This window comes from Magallana gigas, chromosome 2, assembly GCF_963853765.1.
Source record: "Magallana gigas chromosome 2, xbMagGiga1.1, whole genome shotgun sequence".
Lineage (NCBI taxonomy): Eukaryota > Metazoa > Mollusca > Bivalvia > Ostreida > Ostreidae > Magallana > Magallana gigas.
The window spans coordinates 42,631,523-42,653,076 of record NC_088854.1 but is presented as its reverse complement, the minus strand read 5'-3'; the positions used below and the strand labels follow the sequence as shown (position 1 = coordinate 42,653,076).

Here is a 21,554-nt window from a genome sequence, read left to right as displayed (position 1 = left end):
CAGTTTAAGTTTACATATAAAAAAGTTTATTATTAACATAGTTATGCCCCCTTTTTGGGGGGAGCATGTAAAAAATTATGCTATAAAAATGTAATAAATGTCTGATGATAATAATGTTGATGATGGATAATCATTGCAATATATAATATATAATTCTTACCGAATGAACATCTCGTAAATAAACACTGGACCAAAAACACACAGAGAAACGATGATCCCAAAATCGGAGACTTTCGCCCCTGATTTAAGTATGCCATATTTTAACATATGTTAAAAATGGATTTTCCGTTGGTTTATATATCTTTGCTCATGCTTCGTTGATTTATGTATGTTTTGTAATGAAAGCTGACGTCGCTTTATTTTTTGTACCTACCCATTAAACTTAGGACCAATTAGAGGCATCTGCAAAGAAACAAGCTTTGTGACCGGTCATAAACCTTTCCCAAAGAGTCATAAGCTCTTAAAAGGTAAAATCTAAAATATTTTCTTATTTGATCAATCGCAGCTGATGTAAAAAAAAATTGAAAAAGCATCTAGTCTATTGATAAATTTGAAGTGTATATATGCACATATTAAAGCTGTTGGTATATAAATCACGCAGTTTAATGAGAAGCCATTTAGGTTTATGAACCAATAATTTCTTACTCTCTGTCCTTTTCAATAATTTCGCATTTTTTGTTCTCGCATACTTGCTTTTTCTCATTATATTTTTATGCTATTACATAACATTTATGAATTTGTATGGGGTATATTTTTCTATGATACATGTCGCAAAAATCTTCATTTTTCAGTCTTGATATAAAGAATTTAAGCTATACCAAGAAAGTTTAAATACAACCACATGGGGGGGGGGGGGGGGGTCATTATAATCTAAAACTGTGGTTGAGATTAAAAAGGCCTATATATAAATTAGATTCATTCCAGCACTCTAAAATTGACTGGTTTTTTTAACTTGTTCATGTAATGTGCTTTACTCCTGGTGCAAGTTTCATGTTTGTTCTTCAATGTGGGACAGTTATTGCGATGTTTGTTCTCGTGGCATTTATTGCTACTTGCATTTTTGTTTCTTTGTGTAAACGTGACGTCATTCCAAAAACTATTGCATTGAAATATTATAAAAGATTCGACATAAAAGGACTTTTTAAAAAGTAATCTCTTAGCTTGTGTGTTGGACCAATCATCCTCTGAACTGAGATATAAAACACTTGTTTTGAGATTTATTATTTAAATTAGCCCCATATTGATATCGTTTAATGGACTTGGTTCTGGGTGTTTATTACATACGAGGGTTGATCCAAAAGTGATGTCACAGATACGATAAAATCGTAAAAAATTCGCGTAAAAAGACAAAAACTTGTGCTTTGAGATATCCAAAACGGACGGTAACGTTCCCTAATTTTTAAAAACAGTTAGAAAAAAGTCTGATATATCTGTTTCAAAATATTGTGTTGTTTGGGTCTTCTTCAAATTTCGAAATTATGTTTTTTATACATAAATACAAACCTTAAAAAAAGTCAATTCATGACGCGGCGATGTCACGTATATATCATGCTATAAACATCAATATCTTGTCAAGTGTTCAACGAAATTTAATCAAAATATAACTTAAAATAAGAAATTTGATAAGGAAAATTTTGATGTATCATTTTACTCTAATACAGCGACAGAGTTAAACGCGGTGCATAGTGTGACATTACTTTTGGATCAACCATTGTACTAAGTAATAAAAACAGGTTTTTTGCATATGTGATACAGATGACATAGTACAGATGACAACACAAAACTCGTATCGGCCGCCGGGGCTGATACAGGTTATCAGCCCTCTAGGACTGATACGGATCCGTATCACACCCCTTGCGGAACTCCTCTGTCTTTTTTCGTTTCGGCATTTGTGCATGTTTAGAGAATAAAAAAAATATTTGTTACAGTCGTCAATTTTAAGAGCAGTTGAAAATTTTAAATGCTAACGAATGTTTTGGAGCAGTTGACTTTTAAAACCTGAGGAAAATCCGGTTGTGTAGCTACAAAATAAATATGATATTCATATCACAGCCTGTACCACTTGTCATGTTGTAAATTTTGTATTTTCTGCCCGGTAAGTTCAAAATTTACAACATGATACAGCCCTCGACCAATATCTTCCCCCGGGCCTTCGGCCTTTGGGCTGATATGGGAGTCTCGGGCTGATACCAGCTGTGATATGAAAAGGGGTATGGATTATTCTTTATTTATCTAAAATTTGAACCAACAAACATTTGGGTTAACAAAACACCCCGTTTATCACTTTAATAAGTGACGTAAGGTGTGTTTATTAAAAATTTACAACATGACAGGTGTAAACTTTTTAAAACTCTAGCGAGAAAATATTTGAAGCCCAAAAAATGTATGGCAATATATCCCAGTACGTATAAAATTGCGTCTGAAAGATTATTCCAGACGATATGGTTTTGCTGAAGTAATCGCTTTCATAGACACTGGAAGGCCATATTAATGTCAATGGAATGTTCAGAAGAAATTCGTATTAAAAAAAGTTGGTTGTTTGGTACGGTGGTCTTCCCACTCGCAAAAAAATTCTGAAATTTTTACAGGTGACTGGTCTTAGCTAGGTGGGAATGGTGTACTGATAAGGGAAGTGAGAAATCAAAATTCCATCAATACTGGAGGCAGATGTTCTGTGGGGCCTGTGTACTGCCGGGCTCCTCCATTGACTTTGATGTCATTCACCTCAAGACAGCTCCCCCTCAGTACAGCCATCTATCGAGGCTGCTCGATGTCTTCAAGGCCAAAATGGTTCTGTATATTTCATTTCTCATGTAAACTAGAAATATTATTTTTATTTTAGGCTTATGTTCAAGGATACTTATTCAAAAGTTACCAGATCATTGTGATTGTGTTTGGGTAACCCTTTTCAGTATAAAAATTAGCTTTTATAGTTACAAATGCTTATACATATTTTGATATTTGTATATATTAGCAAAGCAGAAATTGAAATGAATTGAGTAAAAAATGCAAATGGTTTTATATTAGTCAAAGATTAAGGACCATATATTTATAACAGCTTTAAATATTTAAATCTATTAAAAACCAATTTGATGTTCATATTGTTTCCATTATTAGTGTTAGTGATATAGATGGAACAGATGAGACAAATGGTCTTTAATTATTATAACAATAATGACCAGATGTGTTTTACGGCTATAAATATTTCAATCTTGATATTTATATTGTTTTCATCATCATTATCTATGACATACATGTAAATGGAACAGATGGGAATAAAAAAAACTACATGTAATTAATAAACAAGTATGAACATTGGTGGGTTTTTTCCAGGCAAGACAGGTGATGACAAGACCCACAGTGATGGTTGCTGTGATGTTCACCTATATTCTGACAGAGTGGCACAATTCTACTTGGCCCAATTAAACTTCACTTAAAAATTGCACAGTGTATTAAATCTTTTTTCTATGTTTTAAAAATGACAAAGGTGGTGAATTTATTTTACTTTTATGATAAGCAGTTATACAAAACGTCTTTGATCTCTGTCTAGTTTATGTACCAGTGAATTCTAAAGGTAGGGGACAGCATGAGTCTGAACTTGCATGTTTGCATCAGAGTGCAGCTTTCAGGAAGTACGTTTGGTGGTTTTTCTTCCATAAATCATCCCTTTAACATGTTTTTAAAATAAATTAAGAACAGTAAAAAATATGTTGCTGGTATTTCAAAGAGCAATTTGTTTTATTAGAATGAGAGACAGACAACATGGCAGATACCCTATTTACTTTAAGCCAGAGACAAAACAGCCAAACATCTATTATTGTCAGTTTATTTCTTTATAATTAAGTGGAGTAGATTTGCTTTTATTAAAGGAATATGATGAGATTTTAGTGTTATTTCATATACTGAATACAAATTTGTGTTAATAAACCGTAATCACTGTGCAAGAATAAAAGTTGATACAAACAAGGCAGAAATTGTGGAAATAAAATTCAAGATTCTTATTTATAACCATGGTTAATTTTGTCTTTGCTTGCTGAACTTAATTATACAAGACTGACAGTGAATTTTCTGTAGTTTTTTCTCCACACTAGCCACTTTCCAGTTGGCATACTATATTTAAAATCATGGTGTTTTTTTTTACATTATCTTTGTTATGTTTCAAGATTTTTCATCCACTATAAAAGATGAGATAGGCTGTTCAGATTTTGGGAATCTTCCATTTGTAGCTTCAGAGGAAGCTGTAAGGTAGGCATTAGACAGTGAACAGTAATTGTACTATTTTCACAATTTTAAAAATGAACATGTATATGAAATCAGTTTGTTCATAACTTTTAACAGGATGAAGTTATCTATTTTTAATATGGCAAAGGCCAATTTATTTTATATATATATATATATATATATATATATATATATATATATATATATATATATATATATATATATTTCTGTGAATTAAAAATGTTTTCCTTTGGAAAATTGGAACCCCCCCCCCTCCCATATAGCTCCATCCTACTCCTGAAAAATATGATTTTAATAAAGGACTATATATGGTATGGGCCTAAAATGGCCCCCTAGAAGGAATATCCTTATTTTACTGCATTTCTTTGTTTTCTTTGTACAGATATATATGTGATGTTTAAACTTAATGTTCATTTTGATTCAAGTGCCCACAATTTACAAATACGACATTGTAAAGACAACCTTTTCCCGCCATTTTTGCATTTTAGCATAAAAAAGCTTGTTTTCAAGCAGTTTTTCTTTCAGGAAACATAGAGCGCATGCTTGAACCAACAAAATATTTTAATCAGAGATGTGTCTAGCCAAGTCTAATAAGTGACAAAAAATTTGTCCTGGTTCAAGCATGCGCTCTATATTTCCCATTCGTAAAAAGATAAGAAAAATGTCAATTTTCGACTCATTTTGATTGAATTATAGAAAAAGTGTCACTTCTGACGTCATATACTGCAAGTGAGTGCAAATAAATCAAACAAATATGTGAAAAATATATTTTACATCAACTCTTCTATATTATAACATAACATTTTATTGTACCCGAAACACTTTAAAAAATGGTGAATTATGGGGGCCAAATTTAACTCTTATCATATATAGTTCTTTGAATCTACACTATCCAAAGTTGCTTTCACTAATGTTGCACCTTTTCTAAGAAATTTTTTCTCAATATATTCCTTTGTAAAGATTTAACTGGTCCCCATTGTGCCCCTACTCTACCCCCGGGATCATATTTTGACCAAACTTGAATCTACCCTACCAGATGATACTTGACACAGGTTACAGCTTTTTCTGGCCAGTCGTGTTCTGAGTAGAAGATTTAAAATAAAATTTCTCTTTATATTCCTATGTAAAAATTTGACCCCCCCCCCCCATTGTGGCCCCACCTTACCCCCAGGTACCATGACTTGAGCAAACTTGAATCTGCACTATTTGAGGATGCCTCCACATAAGTTTCAGCTTTTCTGGGCGAATGGTTTTTTAAAAGTTAATTTTAAAAGTTTAACTCTGTATACTCCTATGCAAAACTTCGACCCCCCCCCCATTGTGGCCCCCACCTTACCCCGGGGACCATGATTTGAACAAACTTGAAACTACATTATCTTAGGATGCTTCCACACAATTTTCAGTTATTCCGGCCAAACTGTTTTTGACAAGAAGATATTTAAAGATTAACTCTATATACTCCAATGTAAAACTTCGACCCCCATTGGGGCCCCACCTTACCCAAGGGGACCATGATTTGAACAAACTTGAATCTACATTATCTGAGGGTGCTTCCAAACAAGTTTCAGCTTTTCTGACCAAATGGATTTGGAGAAGATTTTAGAAAAATATCACCAAATTTTCAATAAATTATAACTATTTCCCCTTAAAATATGAAGTGTCCCTTTATTTTAACAAACTTGAATCCCCTTTACCCAATGATGCTTTGTACCAAGTTTGGTTGAAATTGGCCAGTAGGTTCAGGAGAAGAAGTCGAAAATGTAAAAAGTTTACACAGACGGACGGACAGACGGACGCCGGACAAAAAGTGATCAAAAAAGTTCATTTGGGCTTTCAGCTAAGGTGAGCTAAAAACTGATGTAACTTAGAATAATTTTGCCAATCCAAATTGTACATTGTTCTTACATTTTGTGAGTAGTCCACCTTTTTTTCACAAAATACTCTCTGCGATGCGTTTTGTTCGAAATTAACTTAGTAAACTTTTTCGTTTAATAAGCAATAGAAATAAAACCAAACTCTTTTTTAAGAAATATTAAAAATTAACATATACATATACTAAGTAACATGTATTACACAAATACAAAAACCAGGTAATCCCTTGGGAACATTCAGAAATTTAAAGTGACTTTTTGTTTGTTCATAAACATTGATCGATAAATTGTAAACATTAATGTGCATTTGAACTGAAATATAACCTAAGCAAGAAAATATCAGGTATAGGATCTTACTTTGTGCAACTTTGTTTCTTTCAGATTTACTCATGCATTTCACTTTGCAAGTCATCGTCCTATCTAGTAAACAACTTATTTTTGGGTAATTTAAAAGAGCATATTTTAAAACAAATTACTTACAAATGGACGTCTACCTAGCGATAAGTATATATTGGTTATGTAACCTCTTTTAACGCAGATACAGATAGTGTGTTGGTTTTTGTATACACAAATTGTCGGCAAAACAAGCAACTTATTTTAAAAAAACAATGCTAAAATACAAAACAGACCAGCTTCAAACAAAACAAACATTTAAAGAGGAGGTTTAGAGCTTGTTGAATGCCTATTTGGAGAGACTGTAGGCATTCTAGATATTTCATTAGACAAAAATGGCCAAAACTCCGAGATTTGTTACTTTTATCCTTCATACGTCATAAAAATAAGTTGTTTAAAACATGAGTTTTCATTGTGTCTATCAAAACTTTAAAAACCGGTACCCACTATGAATCAAAGATATTGTTATGAAGCATCATTAAAAGAATTTATATCTTGAATTTCATAAACCTGTAGGCACCTTTCATTTATTAAATCTTGACAGACACCGATGCAAAACGAACAATCACCGATGAAAAACAACCAGTCTTACACTGAATTAACGCTAGATCGATGCGTGCAAAGAAATATCAGGAGAAATCGTATAAATAAAACTTCAGATATATTTAAGTAATAAAAATTTATACATGCATAACATCGCATATTAAGGGTCATAAATATACCGGTAAAATACCTTATTACTTGTCTTGAAATACGTGTATTAGGCTATATTTAGGCGGGGTAAGAAAACGTGACAGAGGGCTAGGCTTGCACAACCCTCTTTGCGTTTTCGACCCGAGCCCAAAAATAGCTTATAGTTCAGGACATTTATGTTTATTTTACAATATGATATCAATTTTACGCCTAAAACGAGTTCGACAAATTTTGCTGAAAATGTGCAGTTTAAAGCATATATACATGTATAACTATATAATGTCGAAAGTAATATTTTTACAAATTGGACTTAAATCCAAATAATACTGAAACCTCAAATTACTAGTAAGTATTTTCTTGCAAAATTTTTACCAAATAATGACGATATATTTTTTTAAAAGAAATCAGTTAGTAAAATCATGAAGTCCTCTTTAAGGTCAAGATCTAGTAAATGAAAGGTGCCTATAGCTACAAGTTAATAAAATTCAAGCTATAAATTTTTTCAATGATCATTGATGCTTCATACATGTAACAATAGCTTTGTTTGATAGCGTGTACCGGGGCTAGAATTAATAGAAGCCATAAAGTACGGGGAAAAGATTCTTCAAACCAATTATGATGTCATAATGATTCTATCACCAAATAAACACTCTGGAAACATTAACTAGATCTTGACCCTGACGTCACGGCGCAACGAGAGATACAAACAGTATTGATTTCACTCGGGGAAAAGCCTATACAAACTGTAAAAATGCTCAATGATGCAAATAATATATCAAAAATTATTTGCACATTTGTGTTTAACAGTAATACATTTTGTGGGTGTGGTGGTTAATGTATTTTGAACGTCAACCAGCCCGAATGAAAATAGAATATCTGAAAATATTTGATAAAATGAATAAATAGCGTCATCTATAAACTAAGAGACATACGGCAAAAATCTTTCTGAGAACTAACTTATGATTCTAATTTTTTGTCATTCAAAATACAGTGGAAACACATTGTTGTTGGTTTCTGTTTTGAAAAAAGCGATAGAACTGAATCTCTAAATCTACTTATTACTTATGTAGCTTATAGAATTTACAAACAAAAACTGCTTGTTAGATTGGATTCTATGAATGAAACTGAATATAATATATACAATCATGTTAAAAAATCTACTTAAGTTTATGCCTCAGTTTTACGTTTTCGAAATGCAAATGCTGAGTGCAAGTTTTTTGAGAATATGTCAAAGATGATGTGATATACATGTATCCTATTATCATAGTGTAAAATATTCTATTATCAAAAAACTAATGAGAAGAGACCAGTCCTGTCTTTCAGTAGCAACAGGGCCTGTCAATTTCAGTCCTGTCACTTTCGGCCTCTGTAGATTTCGACCAATCGAAAATAGGGCGTGTAGATCGATTTCAGTCTGGCTGTTTCTATAGAACTTTGAATGAACTGTAAGTTTCCGTAAGAAATAGAGGAAATAATACTTGGTAGATGTAAATATAACTTAATAATTTAGACAATTACAGTGAACAAGTGTAATATAGTAGACTGTTATATATATCCTGGACACATACATGACATAGGGTCTGCCTATGTATTTCTACACCTAGAGACTATGTGATGGACTATAATTATCACCCCAGCGAATGTTATTGTCATTTAAATTTTAGACCACAAGGTTTTATTTGACCCATTCAGTTTCGCAGTAAAAATCATGCCTCGTGTTTAAAGTCTATTTCATAGAACCTATACTTGTAGTCAGATATAAAATCTAGACGTTTATTGATTTTAAACTTTATCTTCGTTAATTGTTGGATAAAATGAGTACTAGAAATAAATGTGACAATAGAAAAATGGGTTTTTTCCTGCTGTTGCAACAATAAGCATGCTTAGTAGCGATCCCCCCCCTTTAAGGATTAATTTTTGATCCGAACCTGACCTAGTAATAGCATCAATAGTGAAACAGATTATACTATTTTATACAGAATGTTCCTTGAAAAATGGCTCGATATACTAAGTTTTTATACCAAACAGGCACCCATTCTTTTTTCAAAAAGCATGGTATTGCACACCAATAGCATCAAACATAGCTATGATTTTATTAAGCAACCCAATGTTTATATTTTCAACCACGTGTTGAGTGGTTGAACATGAACGATAACTCTGTTCTGAATATCATAGTTTAATTCAAATAACCGCTAGATGATGAAATAAGACATGTCTCTTAAGGTACTTCACTACACCAAGACGTATACCTTTTAAGACACTACGTCACAAGATGGCGATTTTGTTAGACTGTTTGTGTCAGTCGATTCATATGTATATCGTCATAGCTCAGTGGTTAAAGAATCAGGCTTGTGAACCGCAGGTCATGAGTTCGAATTCAGCTGGAGCTTTTGTTCATGTTTAATGAATGAACTTTTTAAAAATATTATTTTTTATCTAAAATTGCACATTTTTCGCCTATTTGACTTATATACTTCTTATCAATCATGCTTTCTATCATAATTAAGTAATTTTCTGCTGATTTGAGAAACTATTTTAATGTGTAGTGAGGCACCTTAATAATAGATTTTCATGTTTTAACAAAAATCAAAGTAGGATATGATATGAAAAACGACCACTACTTACCTATTTTGAGAACATTATCCGAACATTTACGCTTCCGCTCGAAATTTCACAGGAACCGAACAAATCTCGGGGAAGTCTCGTGAACTTTCATTTGAGCACCTCTGGATTTATTGCATACTTAGCCACCCCTGCGAATGTGTTCGGAATGGGTTTTTTTTATCGTTGCTGAGTATGCAATGAATCAGAGGTACTCCGAAACTGAAAGGGTCAAATAAAACCATGTGGTCTGAAATTTAAATGACAATAACATTCGCAGGGGAATTAGCAACGATAAAGAAACATTCCGAATACATTCACAGGGGTGTATATGTAGATAAGGTTGTCTACCGGGTTAGCCAGGATATTACTTGTACATTAACTTAAATCTCTATATATTGCTATTACAGCCTTATTTGTATACCATTTTTTTTGCTAGCTCTATGCACCTGTGTTATATAAAGAATAAGGAATCATTCTATGAGTATTATGAGGTGATAATTTCGGTCGGGGCGTGATCAAATCCAATAAAGCCCGAAGGGCTTTATGATATATTTGATCACGCCCCGACCGAAATTATCACCTCATAATATTCAAAGAATGATTCCTTATTACTTATATTTATATTTATATAATTTTAGGCCATCGTACGATTAAATCTTTAAATATAAATAAGCAAACTCCGCCGGCGCCTCAATTTGGCGTCATTTGTATTATGGGTTATATAGTACAAAATCGATACGTAGTGTTATCACAGACAAAGACACTGGATAATGTAAATATTTGTGTATACATGTAAACCATACGCACCATTATCTGTGAATCTATACAACTCTAAATACTTTTTATAGTCGGTATTTTATTTGATAATCAATATAAAATTATATAGCGAAAATAATAACCATGTTGTTTGAGGTATAAGACAATATGTTGCTTTGTAGATAACTAATCAGATTTTTGTGCTTGAAGTTATTGTATACTTTGTTTGTTCTTATCAATAAATAATATATGTTTAAGGTATAAGACAATATGTTGCTTTGTAGATAAGTAATCAGATTTTTGTGCTTGAAGTTATTGTATACTTTGTTTGTTCTTATCAATAATAGATAGATAGATAGATAGATAGATAGATAGATAGATAGATAGATAGATAGATAGATAGATAGATAGATAGATAGATAGATAGAACTTAATTCTCAAACTAATGTGAACAAATAAGATGTCAAGTAATATAGTGCCGTTGTTGTTGTAAGGTGAAAAACACAAGAGACCCGGCGTGACAAAAGGATTGAGTATATATTTCTATTTACTGTAAGCGCGTCATCTTGACGTCATGTTTTGAACGTTACCGTGTTGTTTTAAAATCGGATAACAAAAATACCTTTACTAAATGAAATGTTACTGCATGAATTAATCTGTTAGTTATGATTTTTATGAAAAATATATGATAGACAGTCACGTGGTCATCGTATTTGATTTACCTCGTAGTATCTTCGAACACCTGTCCCGGGCAGCCGCACATCCGTCCAAGACAGCCTTACACCTGTGTACCAGGCTGAAGCTAGCAGCCACTAACAGCAGCCACTAAGCCCGTAGAAGCTAGCAGCCAATAAGGAAATTCATCAAAGTACTGAGAGTACTCTAACAGAAAATTATATTTTACTTAATTATCGACATGTTTTAATTAATATCAAAATGATTAATGCTCAATAATTTGTACGGGCATTGACGACTTCCGAAACAGTAAAGCTCGCCTGGATAAGAGTTAAAAATGCGTCTTTGTTGGATAGAAATGAAATACGTCTATACGGGTCATAAGTTATGAAACTAATGTTATCCTAAGTGTAGTCTTATTGATACAAATAGAAAAATCTATATTCATCGTATAAAGTGATATGCAAACGTATTGTGATATAAAAGTCATGATAAATTAAAGTAAATTAAAAGGCATAAAACGACAAAAATGCAATAAAATCCCCAAGCCAATCCAGTGTGGCAAAATAAATTGTTTACATCGAAGCTAAACATGTGCGTGTTAAAAAATTTATGCTCTGGCCTTTTCACTCCCCCAGAAACAACATCAATCGAAATTAAAAAGACATCGTATTATTACGAATATGAAACAATAGGGCACCCAGCATTGTGATTTTATTCTCATAAAAAAATTATCTATGTCGCAGTCAAAAAAAACAGAGAATCATCTGGGGAAATTGGGATTATTTTGTCTCAGCCATGGTTTGACGTGAACCTTCGAAGAATACAACTATAGGTCGGTTTAGCTCACCCAAACTTTGTTATATTTTAGCATTTCACAATGATATAGGGGTGAAAGGCGGAACGTTATCTCTTTTATCTTTGAAGTGTGCATCAAACGGATACCAGGGCAGTGCAGGGGACCTATGGGGCTATTATTTCCCGGTCTCAAATTTGGGCTGTAGGGGTACCACCAAGTGGCTCCCAGGGGTTCTGGCTCATTTCAGGGGTTTATATCTCACTTGAGATTGACCACAAGAACTTGGAAACACTAGGCTTAAGTAGAGGACCTCAAGGGGTATTCATAATAAGCGTTAGAGGGCACCTATGATCCCTGCAAGGGTTCAGTTAGCTCACCCGAACTTTGTCATATTTTAGCATTTCACAATGATATAGCTAGGGGTGAAAGGCGGACCGTTATCTCTTTTATCTTTGAAGTGTGCACCAAACGGATACCAGGGCAGTGCAGGGGACCTATGGGGCTATTATTTCCCGGTCTCAAATTTGGGCTGTAGGGATACCACCAAGTGGCTCCCAGGGGTTCTGGCTCATTTCAGGGGTTTATATCTCACTTGAGATTGACCACAAGAACTTGGAAACACTAGGCTTAAGTAGAGGACCTCAAGGGGTATTCATAATAAGCGTTAGAGGGCACCTATGATCCCTGCAAGGGTTCAGTTAGCTCACCCGAACTTTGTCATATTTTAGCATTTCACAAAGATATAGGGGTGAAAGGCGGACCGTTTTCTCTTTTATTTTTGAAGTGTGCACCAAACGGATACCAGGGCAGTGCAGGGGACCTATGGGGCTATTATTTCCCGGTCTCAAATGTGGGCTGTAGGGGTACCACCAAGTGGCTCCCAGGGGTTCTGGCTCATTTCAGGGGTTTATATCTCACTTGAGATTGACCACAAGAACTTGGAAACACTAGGCTTAAGTAAAGGACCTCTAATGCTTATTATGAATACCTCCTGAGGCCCTCTACCTAATCCTAGTGTTACCAAGTTCTTGTGGTCAATCTCAAGTGAGATATAAACCACTGAAATGAGCCAGAACCCCTGGGAGCCACTTGGTGGTACCCCTACAGCCCAAATTTGAGACCGGGAAATAATAGCCCCATATGCCCCCTACACTACCCCGTTATTCGTTTGATGCACACTTCAAAGATAAGGAAGATAATGGACCACTTTTAACCCCTATATCATTGTGAAATGCTAAAATATGAAAAAGTTCGGGTGAGCTAACTGGACCATGCAGGGGTCATAGGTGCCCTCTAACGCTTATTATGAATACCTCCTGAGGCCCTCTACCTAATCCTAGTGTTACCAAGTTCTTGTGGTCAATCTCAAGTGAGATATAAACCCCTGAAATGAGCCAGAACCCCTGGGAGCCACTTGGTGGTACCCCTACAGCCCAAATTTGAGACCGGGAAATAATAGCCCCATATGCCCCCTACACTACCCCGTTATTCGTTTGATGCACACTTCAAAGATAAGGAAGATAATGGACCACTTTTAACCCCTATATCATTGTGAAATGCTAAAATATGACAAAGTTCGGGTGAGCTAAACCGACCCTTTTCACTGTCATTGTTGTATTCGAAGGTTCACGTCAAAACATGGCTGAGACAAAATAATCCCAATTTCACCTGATGATTTTCGCTGTTTTTGACTGCAATTTATAAAAAAAAAATTATGAGAATAAAATCACAATGCTGGGTGTTCTACTGTCTCCTATTCGTAATAATACGATGTCTTTTTAATTTTCGATTGATGTTGTTTCCGGGGGAGTAAAAAGGCCCGAGGGTAAATTTTTAAACACGCACATGTTCAACTTTGATGTAAACAATTTATCTTGCCACACTGAGTTGGCTTTGGGTTTTTATTGTATTTGTATCGTTTTGTACCTTTTAATTTACTTTAATTTATCATTTCTTTTATATCATAATACGCTTGCATATCACTTTATACGATGCATATAGTTTTTCTATTTGTATCAATAAGTCTACACTTAGGATAACATTATTTTCATAACTTATGACCCGTATAGACGTATTTCATTTCTATCCAACATAGAAGCATTTATAACTCTTATCCAGGCGAGCTTTACTGTTTCGGAAGTCGTGAATGCTCGTACAAATTATTGAGCATTAATCATTTTGATATTAATTAAAATATGTCGATAATTAAGTGAAATATAATTTTTCTGTTCAAGTACTCTCAGTACTTTGATGAATTTCCTTATTGGCTGCTAGCTTCTACGGGCTTAGTGGCTGCTGTTCGTGGCTGCTAGCTTCAGCCTGGTCACCTGTGTACGGCAGCCATACACATGTCCAAGACTGCTTTACACCTTTCCAGCCAAGGACATGACAGCCAAGGATACATCTATTCAGGACAGCCTTACACCCGTCTAGGACAGCCTTACACCTAAAAGTAATTAAAATATTAGAATTATAAAATAGGCCAGATACGTGGGGTTTTTCTCTTCTTTTTTTTCTTCATTTGTGTAAATAAATCTATAAAGAAGCTTTGATAATTAATATCATACTGATGGTCATCCTCGCTAGCCAAAGGGTTTTCGGTCCACTCCGCCCCTTATATTTCTTTTATGGGAAATTATGATTGCCTGAGTTTGTAGGAGATTGCTATTTTGCAGGCAAGGGACATGGGGAGGGGGGGGGGGTGCCTTAAATTTACAAACACGTATAAAAAATGAAGTATCATGGAGTCTCTCCTCTCCCACTTATATGGGAGTATGTAATAAATGGAAGTGAAAATAAGGAAATCAGCAGTGAAATTGAAGTTACAAGGAATACTACATGGCATGTAGCTGTCTGGTCGTGATTAGACGGCAGTGTACCTTTTAATTATCATAGTTTATAGAAAAATAAACGCTTCAATAGGCAATTCTTTATCTTTGTCTGGTCACTTACGTACGAGGACTGGATGCTCTCGGCCATTTGGACATATTTAATCACATTGAAAAATTTTGCATTAAAAATGTAGGATGTAAAGCCAAAATATATGCATAAAACTTTTCTTTGAGATATAATTATCTTAAAATTATAATAGTCTAAGGTAGATCTGGTTAGGAATTTATTGACAATTCCAGCTTCTATAAAACAATAATATCTACGTGTCTATCGATAAATACAATGCAGAGAGAGAGAGAGAGAGAGAGAGAAAGAGAGAGAGAGAGAGATGGGAGAGAGATGGGAGAGAGAGATAGAGAGATCCTTTACTGGAGGATTTACACTCAATTTGAGTTACTCAAGAAGAAATAGTAAAGACCCAGCGACAGAGACGACTCCATTGCTTCCATCATCACCTTGGTAGATAGACTTTTATTTCTATACATTTTAATTAACTGAAAATGTCCAAAGCGCTATATTGTAGGCGAAATAATGGGAAAATGCGCTATTCCTCTTTACACCTGAATTATTGGCCAATCAAACTTTGTGTGACAATGTACATAAGAAATAACAGTACTTTGAAACGTTTTGAAAAATTGAATTAGTTTAACTCGAAATGTATATCCCTATGCAATATAATTTCCTCTTGTTAAAAAAAAAATTCCTAAGTATTGAGGGTCCTTTAGCCAACTGATTGAGACTCTTGCAATGAAGCTGTTTGAATAACTTGTCAGAATTTTTTAGTTCTGTTCTGTTTCCATAATAAAAATTACATACATGTACATGTATAATTTTACTAAATAAACAGAGAACTAGTTTTGTTTTAAAGTTTTGTCTGCACTACTAAAATGTACCAAACTGTATAGGCATATTGCTTTTAATTTAAATTATATTTTAAACTGTTCAATTCCGTTGCTTTTTAATCAAAATAAAATTACACAGACTATTTGTTTATGCACACTCCATAAAGGGATGTGATGACAGAGGAAAAAAATTCAGGGTTTAACTTCGCACTGGCCTTTGACTCAAATCCACAGAAAAATCACTCAACAATCCCTTATTCGTGCACTTTCCTGGATTGTACAATATCTCTGTAGCTCCCTATATTAAACAAGAGGAGTTTGTAAAACTTATCCCCCCTCCCTTGAAACATCTGTGGAGAAAACGGAAACTAAAAATAATTGAAATTTTTCTAAGTCCAAGGCACATAACTCAGTCAAAAAAATGCTTGACCGTACCCAAAATTAAACTTGATCTAGATATTATTATGATTAACCTGTATACCAAATTTCATTTCAAAGTGTGCATCCTATGCGAAGAAAATGAACGGAAACTGCAAATAATTGGAATTTTTCTATGTCCAATTGGCATAGCTCTGTCGAAAATTGCTCGATAGGACTCAAAATCGAACTTGACCTAGAGATTATTATGATAATCCTGTATATCAAATTTCATTTCAATATGTGCATCTCTTTGAAGAAAATGAACGGAAACTGCAAATAATTGGAATTTTTCTACGTCCAAGGGGCACAACTCTGTCGAAAATTGCTCGATCATACCCAAAATGAACGGAAACTGTTGGTGGAGCGACCGACAGACAGCAGCAAAGCAATATGCTCTCCCTTCTTCGAAGGGGGGCATAAAAATTCGGATGGACGACCAGAGCGCTAGTTGCAATTTTCAGCGCACAAAATACAGCTACTTTTAGATTAGCTTTATTTCACAGAAATTACGTATAAAAAAAATCAGCACCACTAAATATTTCAGACAATTCACTACTAAAATTGTCACTTAACAGTACCGATCAGACCCAACCTAACAGAAATTACACCCCAACTAAACCCTGGGTTTACTAGAGTGGACCCAGAGTAAACCCAAAGTAAACCCAGAGTGGACACAGAGAGTAAACCCGGCCAGAAGTATACCCCTGAAAGCAGATGCTGTGTATTCGGAATATACAAGGGGTAGGAATTACAGGCAGTAGGATAGTAAGATTAAAATACTAGTCTGCTTCACACTTCAGTGCATACAGTTGACCTCAAAAGCAATTTCAAAATACCCAGAGTAAACCCAAAGTCAACCCCAAGTGGACTTAAATTTTCAAAAAGTAAACCCAGGGTTTAGTTTAGTTGGGGTTTTCTCTGGCGTTAGGTTAAGTCTGATCGGTACTGTATCTATCATACACTTACTCCAAAACACGCTTTACAGACATCGGAATATGAAGCATGTTAAAATCTGTCGGTATTTTTTACATGTAACTTCACTTTCTGGGCCTCCTGTTTAATTGAATATCAGATACAAGTAATGACATTAACAGTCAAATAAAATTCTTTGTATTAACTATTTGTACAGAATGTGTACTTAAATGACATTAAACAGTAAAAAACTATCTCAATTTTTTTGTCCACTGTTAAATGCAACTTTTTCTACACATCGCTCCCAGGTCATTCATACAAATTTCATCAGACCAGGAGCGACCGACAGCTAACATCTTTTCTCCTGTATAAGACTGTATACACTTTGATTGTTCATATTCAGTTTATAATTAAACTTCCTATATGAGATAAAAAAGAACAAGGCGTGCACATTTTTTTTTCACATTTATTCATCTATGCATCTTCTCCTTCATCCCCCTTGGTCACACGGGTGTAGATTAGCTGTGAGTGATGCTTGGACACCAACTTGATTTTACCTGTGGAAACAATAAAGATGCTATAATATATCTACATGTATCTAAATTAAAGTTTTATGAATAACACTTGTCTTAGACTGCCTCAAAACTGTGTTTAAATTTCAGAGGAAAAGACACACAGATAAACCAAAAAATACTATGATACGGTATGTAAAACTTTCCTGCTTTTTCATTGATGATCAGTATCCTTACTTTTTGACACTTCATCAGTATTACCGATAAGAGAGAATTTTTAAATCGTCTGATTGTAAATATCGCATATTATAGCGAGCGATGTTTCTGATGAAAAAATAAAGGTCACATTGATTTTAAAGACAAATTATTTTAAAACAAAATACTACTAGATATTACTAGATGGTTTTTTACTGACATTAAAAGTATCTTTCCTCCTAAATTGAAAATGAAATTCAAAGAAAGGTTATACTGCACATTACTTGTGCCTGTTGTCCTTACAGCTAAACACTCTGAATTTTGAAAACATAAGCTTATATCATGTATATAGAGGCTTAAGATATAAGCACCTATAAAATGGCAGACAAGAATAAATCTTGAACAGGTTGTGTTCTGCTTTTAGCTCAAAAAATTATCATATCTTATTTCTAGGTTTCTTCATGCAACTCAAAACCAAAAGAATTATTGAATTCATTCATTTTAGAATAAAATTATGTAATGTGAATTAATAGAATAGATATAGGCAGGCCTTATAACAAAGTTTAGAACTTTTGTAGGCCCAAAGTATTCATCTTTGGACTGGGCAACCAACAAGAATTTTTTAACTATTAAACATTTTCACTTCCTTTCAACTACCGAGTATTTTCAGACAGCTCATTAAAAGGTTAATGAGTATAAAGATGTAGAGCTTTAAAACAAGCACAAGCTTGCTATTCATCCCAACAGTTTTGTATATTACTTGCACAAAAAGGTTCAAAGGAAGAAATAATACATGGTTGAAAGTATTATTTTTTTTGCACTTTAAGTAAAAGTATTCAAAGTACATACCAAATTTCAGTGCTATCAAGAAGACAATGCAATGCTCTTAAAAAATGACTGTATTTCCTGACAGTTTAGTTAAGCTATCACTGCTCACCTTCTTTGTGTAGGGCTCTGAGGGCCTGCTTGGCTAAAGATCCACGAATCTTCATTCTCTCAGAAACTACTGACGGTGTGATAAGTTTGTATGTGGGCACTTCTTTTGAAAATTTGTCATATGTTGCCTTATCAAACAAAATCAAGTTGTTCAGCTTGTCCCTGACTTTTCCCTTGGACCACTTCTGCAAATGAGAAAAAATTTCATTTGGAAGTTAATATTGTGCTGTCATATATTACATACTGTAACATTAAAAAAAACATTCAGATACTATTCATCATCATTAATTAAAAACAGTAACTTCAGTAAGGTGCTTTAGTTAATGATTTTACATAGAGAGATCACCATCAATATTTCTTAATTAAACAACTTTACTTTTTTATTAATATGACAATTGACATATTACCTTCTTTTTGGCCTTTCCTCCTCCTCCTTCCTTCTTTTTTGCTGGGGCTTTTCCCCCCTTTGCCCCTGCCTTGGGGTCTGGTTTTTTGGCTCCCTAAAAATATAAGGCTTATAATTTACATATGAATGTAAGCAAATCATTAAAATCTAAAATTTCCACATGCTGAATACCGATTCACTGTCATCTTTCTCAGTTGAGAATGTTTTAAAAGTTTCACACTATTCAACAGGTTGGGCACCAACCCCCATTTGATGGTTGGAGTCCCATTTGGTGGTTAAATGCCTAAACAGTATACCTATTTTACCTACCAAATGGGACTCATTTTTCGTTTAACTCAGATTACGTTTTTCTGGAGTAATGGCGCATCACGTTTATAACCGGGGCAAGTACTCTTGACATGTTTGCTTCATGATTAAACAGTCATTTAAAAAAATTTATGGGTCAATTTTTCCGCACGTGTTTAAAAAAAGACCGAAATGAAATGCTCCCGGAAGTCGTGTATAAACAAAGTGTTTATGTCTTCTCAAAGATCGATTTTAATCAAAGTACGACATGGCCTCATTCCTCGAACTCTTTACTTTCAATTTCTATCATCCGAGCAAGTGGAAAACAATTGCAGCCAATGAAATCGGTGATCTTAGTGATACACGTCGAAAGCTCAATTCAGGTATGGAGGCCCAATCGTACATTACTTCAGTAAAATTCTGTGACAAAAATAAAGTCAGATTATGAAAATAATGCCGAAAGTACAAGGTAATAAGTCATTATTTATGTTATAACAAACAAATTTCGTTAGTTAAAATTTTAAGTAAGTTTCACTGAGAAATTTAATATAGTGCGAAAGTGCCTCCATACTTAAATTAGCTTCTAACACGCACCTAAAGATCATTGTTTTGATTGGCTGCAATTGTTTTTCACTTGCCCGGATGACAGAAATCGAAAGAACATAGTTCGAGGAATGAGGTCATGTCGTACTTTGACTAAAATCGATCTTTTAAAAGACATAAACACTTTGTTTATACATGACTAAACACATGTGTGGAAAAATCGCCACATAAATTTTTTTTTCAAACGAATGTTCAATCATGAAGCAAACATGTCAGAGTGCTTGCCCCGGTAATAAACGTGTTGCGCCTTTTCTCCAGAAAAATGTAATTCGGGTTGAATGAAAAATGAGTCCCATTTGGTAGGTAAAATAGGTATACTGTTTAGGCATTTAACCACCAAATGGCACTCAAACCATCAAACAGGGGTGGTGCCCAACCTGTTCAAAATCTAATACAGATCTAGATAGAACCATTTTAACAAGAGCTTGGACTTTGGGTAGTTGTGTCAAACAGCATTGTGACGTACGTCTGTCCATTTCATTGTTGGCCACTCAGCCATGGCTCTTTAAAATCAACAAGATTTGTCTGGCTTTTAAGCGAGGACTACGCAATCAGTGCATATTTCGCTTGAGACAGCGTCATTTTTAACTTGTTTTGACGCAAGAAATAGATAGCTACATCCAACCGAAAGTCCAAGGTCTTGTTAAAATGGTTCTATATCAATTGTTCACAAACAGATTATCGATGTTAAATATACTCTTGCTGTTTGTGATATTCTACTTCCTATTTTATGTCATTTAATTTTATCCTGATTTTTTTCTGTACACCAAACTAACTCAGAGTAACTCCTTTGGTTGAGAGAATCATTCAATTAGATTTATCATCAAAACCAGGACCAGAACTTCATTTTTAATAGACTATAAAATATCGAAATTAACATGCAAGCGCAAAAATTAGCAATTGCTCATTCTAAAACATCATCAGAATCAAATATGTGCCTCAGACTTAAATAATTGAATAATTGTGCGACAGTACTTTAGCTTTTTAACTTACTTGTATTTTTGTAATTCTAAATTTACAACTCCCATTGAACAGATAGTTAAATCAACCTTCAAGAGAACTATGCTCTTGATTAGTTTCCATTTCATAAACCAGATTGTGAAAATCCCTTCACGACATCTCATTTAATAAATTGTGTGCAAAATTCATCCCCCCTTTTTTCTATAACCTTTAATTTCGTGTCCAAATACGAAAATATTTAAGGCTGAATATGCTACTTGATGGAGACTGGCATACAGTTTATCTTTATGTAGCTTAAAGGATATTTCAAAGAGTAAAAACATATCATTTCAGCGTATATTTCTAGGCAAAATTGGCATACCATGCTGCTCTTTGAGAACCACGTGAAAAAGAGGCCAGCATGTATCCCACAACGCACCTCTTTTCCGGAAGCTTATAACAACCAAAACAATAACTAACGATAATATTAAAATATGCATAATATCAGATTTTAACAAAATTATTAATCATATTTGACATAAATTTAGAAGAAATTACAAATTAATAAGTTTATTTCGA

The 21,554-nt window shown here is 34.1% G+C and overlaps 2 protein-coding genes and 1 long non-coding RNA gene across 4 annotated transcripts in view; 1 reads left to right on the top strand and 2 right to left on the bottom strand.

The window, feature by feature from the left end:
* The window catches only part of LOC105339103 (fibrocystin-L), a 39,776-nt gene extending 25,295 nt beyond the window's left edge, over nucleotides 1-14,481 (bottom strand). Inside the window, exons 1-2 of one of the 2 annotated variants that reach the window (XM_066076733.1) lie at nucleotides 14,361-14,481; nucleotides 11,282-11,343 (exon numbers count right to left, since the gene is read on the bottom strand). In XM_066076733.1, coding sequence (XP_065932805.1) covers nucleotides 11,282-11,343; nucleotides 14,361-14,437 — 139 coding nt within the window. In that variant the 5' untranslated portion in view covers nucleotides 14,438-14,481. Of the gene's footprint in view, nucleotides 1-160; nucleotides 321-11,281; nucleotides 11,344-14,360 lie in introns of those variants that run through there. The other variant, XM_011444513.4, reaches the window with a different exon arrangement.
* Nucleotides 375-4,033, top strand: LOC136273027 (uncharacterized). Its single transcript, XR_010711153.1, has 3 exons — nucleotides 375-467; nucleotides 2,589-2,790; nucleotides 3,334-4,033. It is a non-coding gene; the product is annotated as an uncharacterized lncRNA (long non-coding RNA).
* A 2,975-nt stretch (nucleotides 14,482-17,456) lies between the features above and the next one.
* Nucleotides 17,457-21,459, bottom strand: LOC105339104 (small ribosomal subunit protein eS25). Its single transcript, XM_011444515.4, has 4 exons — nucleotides 21,358-21,459; nucleotides 19,150-19,242; nucleotides 18,744-18,927; nucleotides 17,457-17,656 (listed from the first exon to the last, which is right to left on the bottom strand). The coding sequence occupies exons 1-4, from the start codon at nucleotides 21,358-21,360 to the stop codon at nucleotides 17,574-17,576; spliced, it is 363 nt and encodes a 120-aa protein (XP_011442817.1). The 5' UTR covers nucleotides 21,361-21,459; the 3' UTR covers nucleotides 17,457-17,573.
* Between the last annotated feature and the right edge of the window lie 95 nt (nucleotides 21,460-21,554).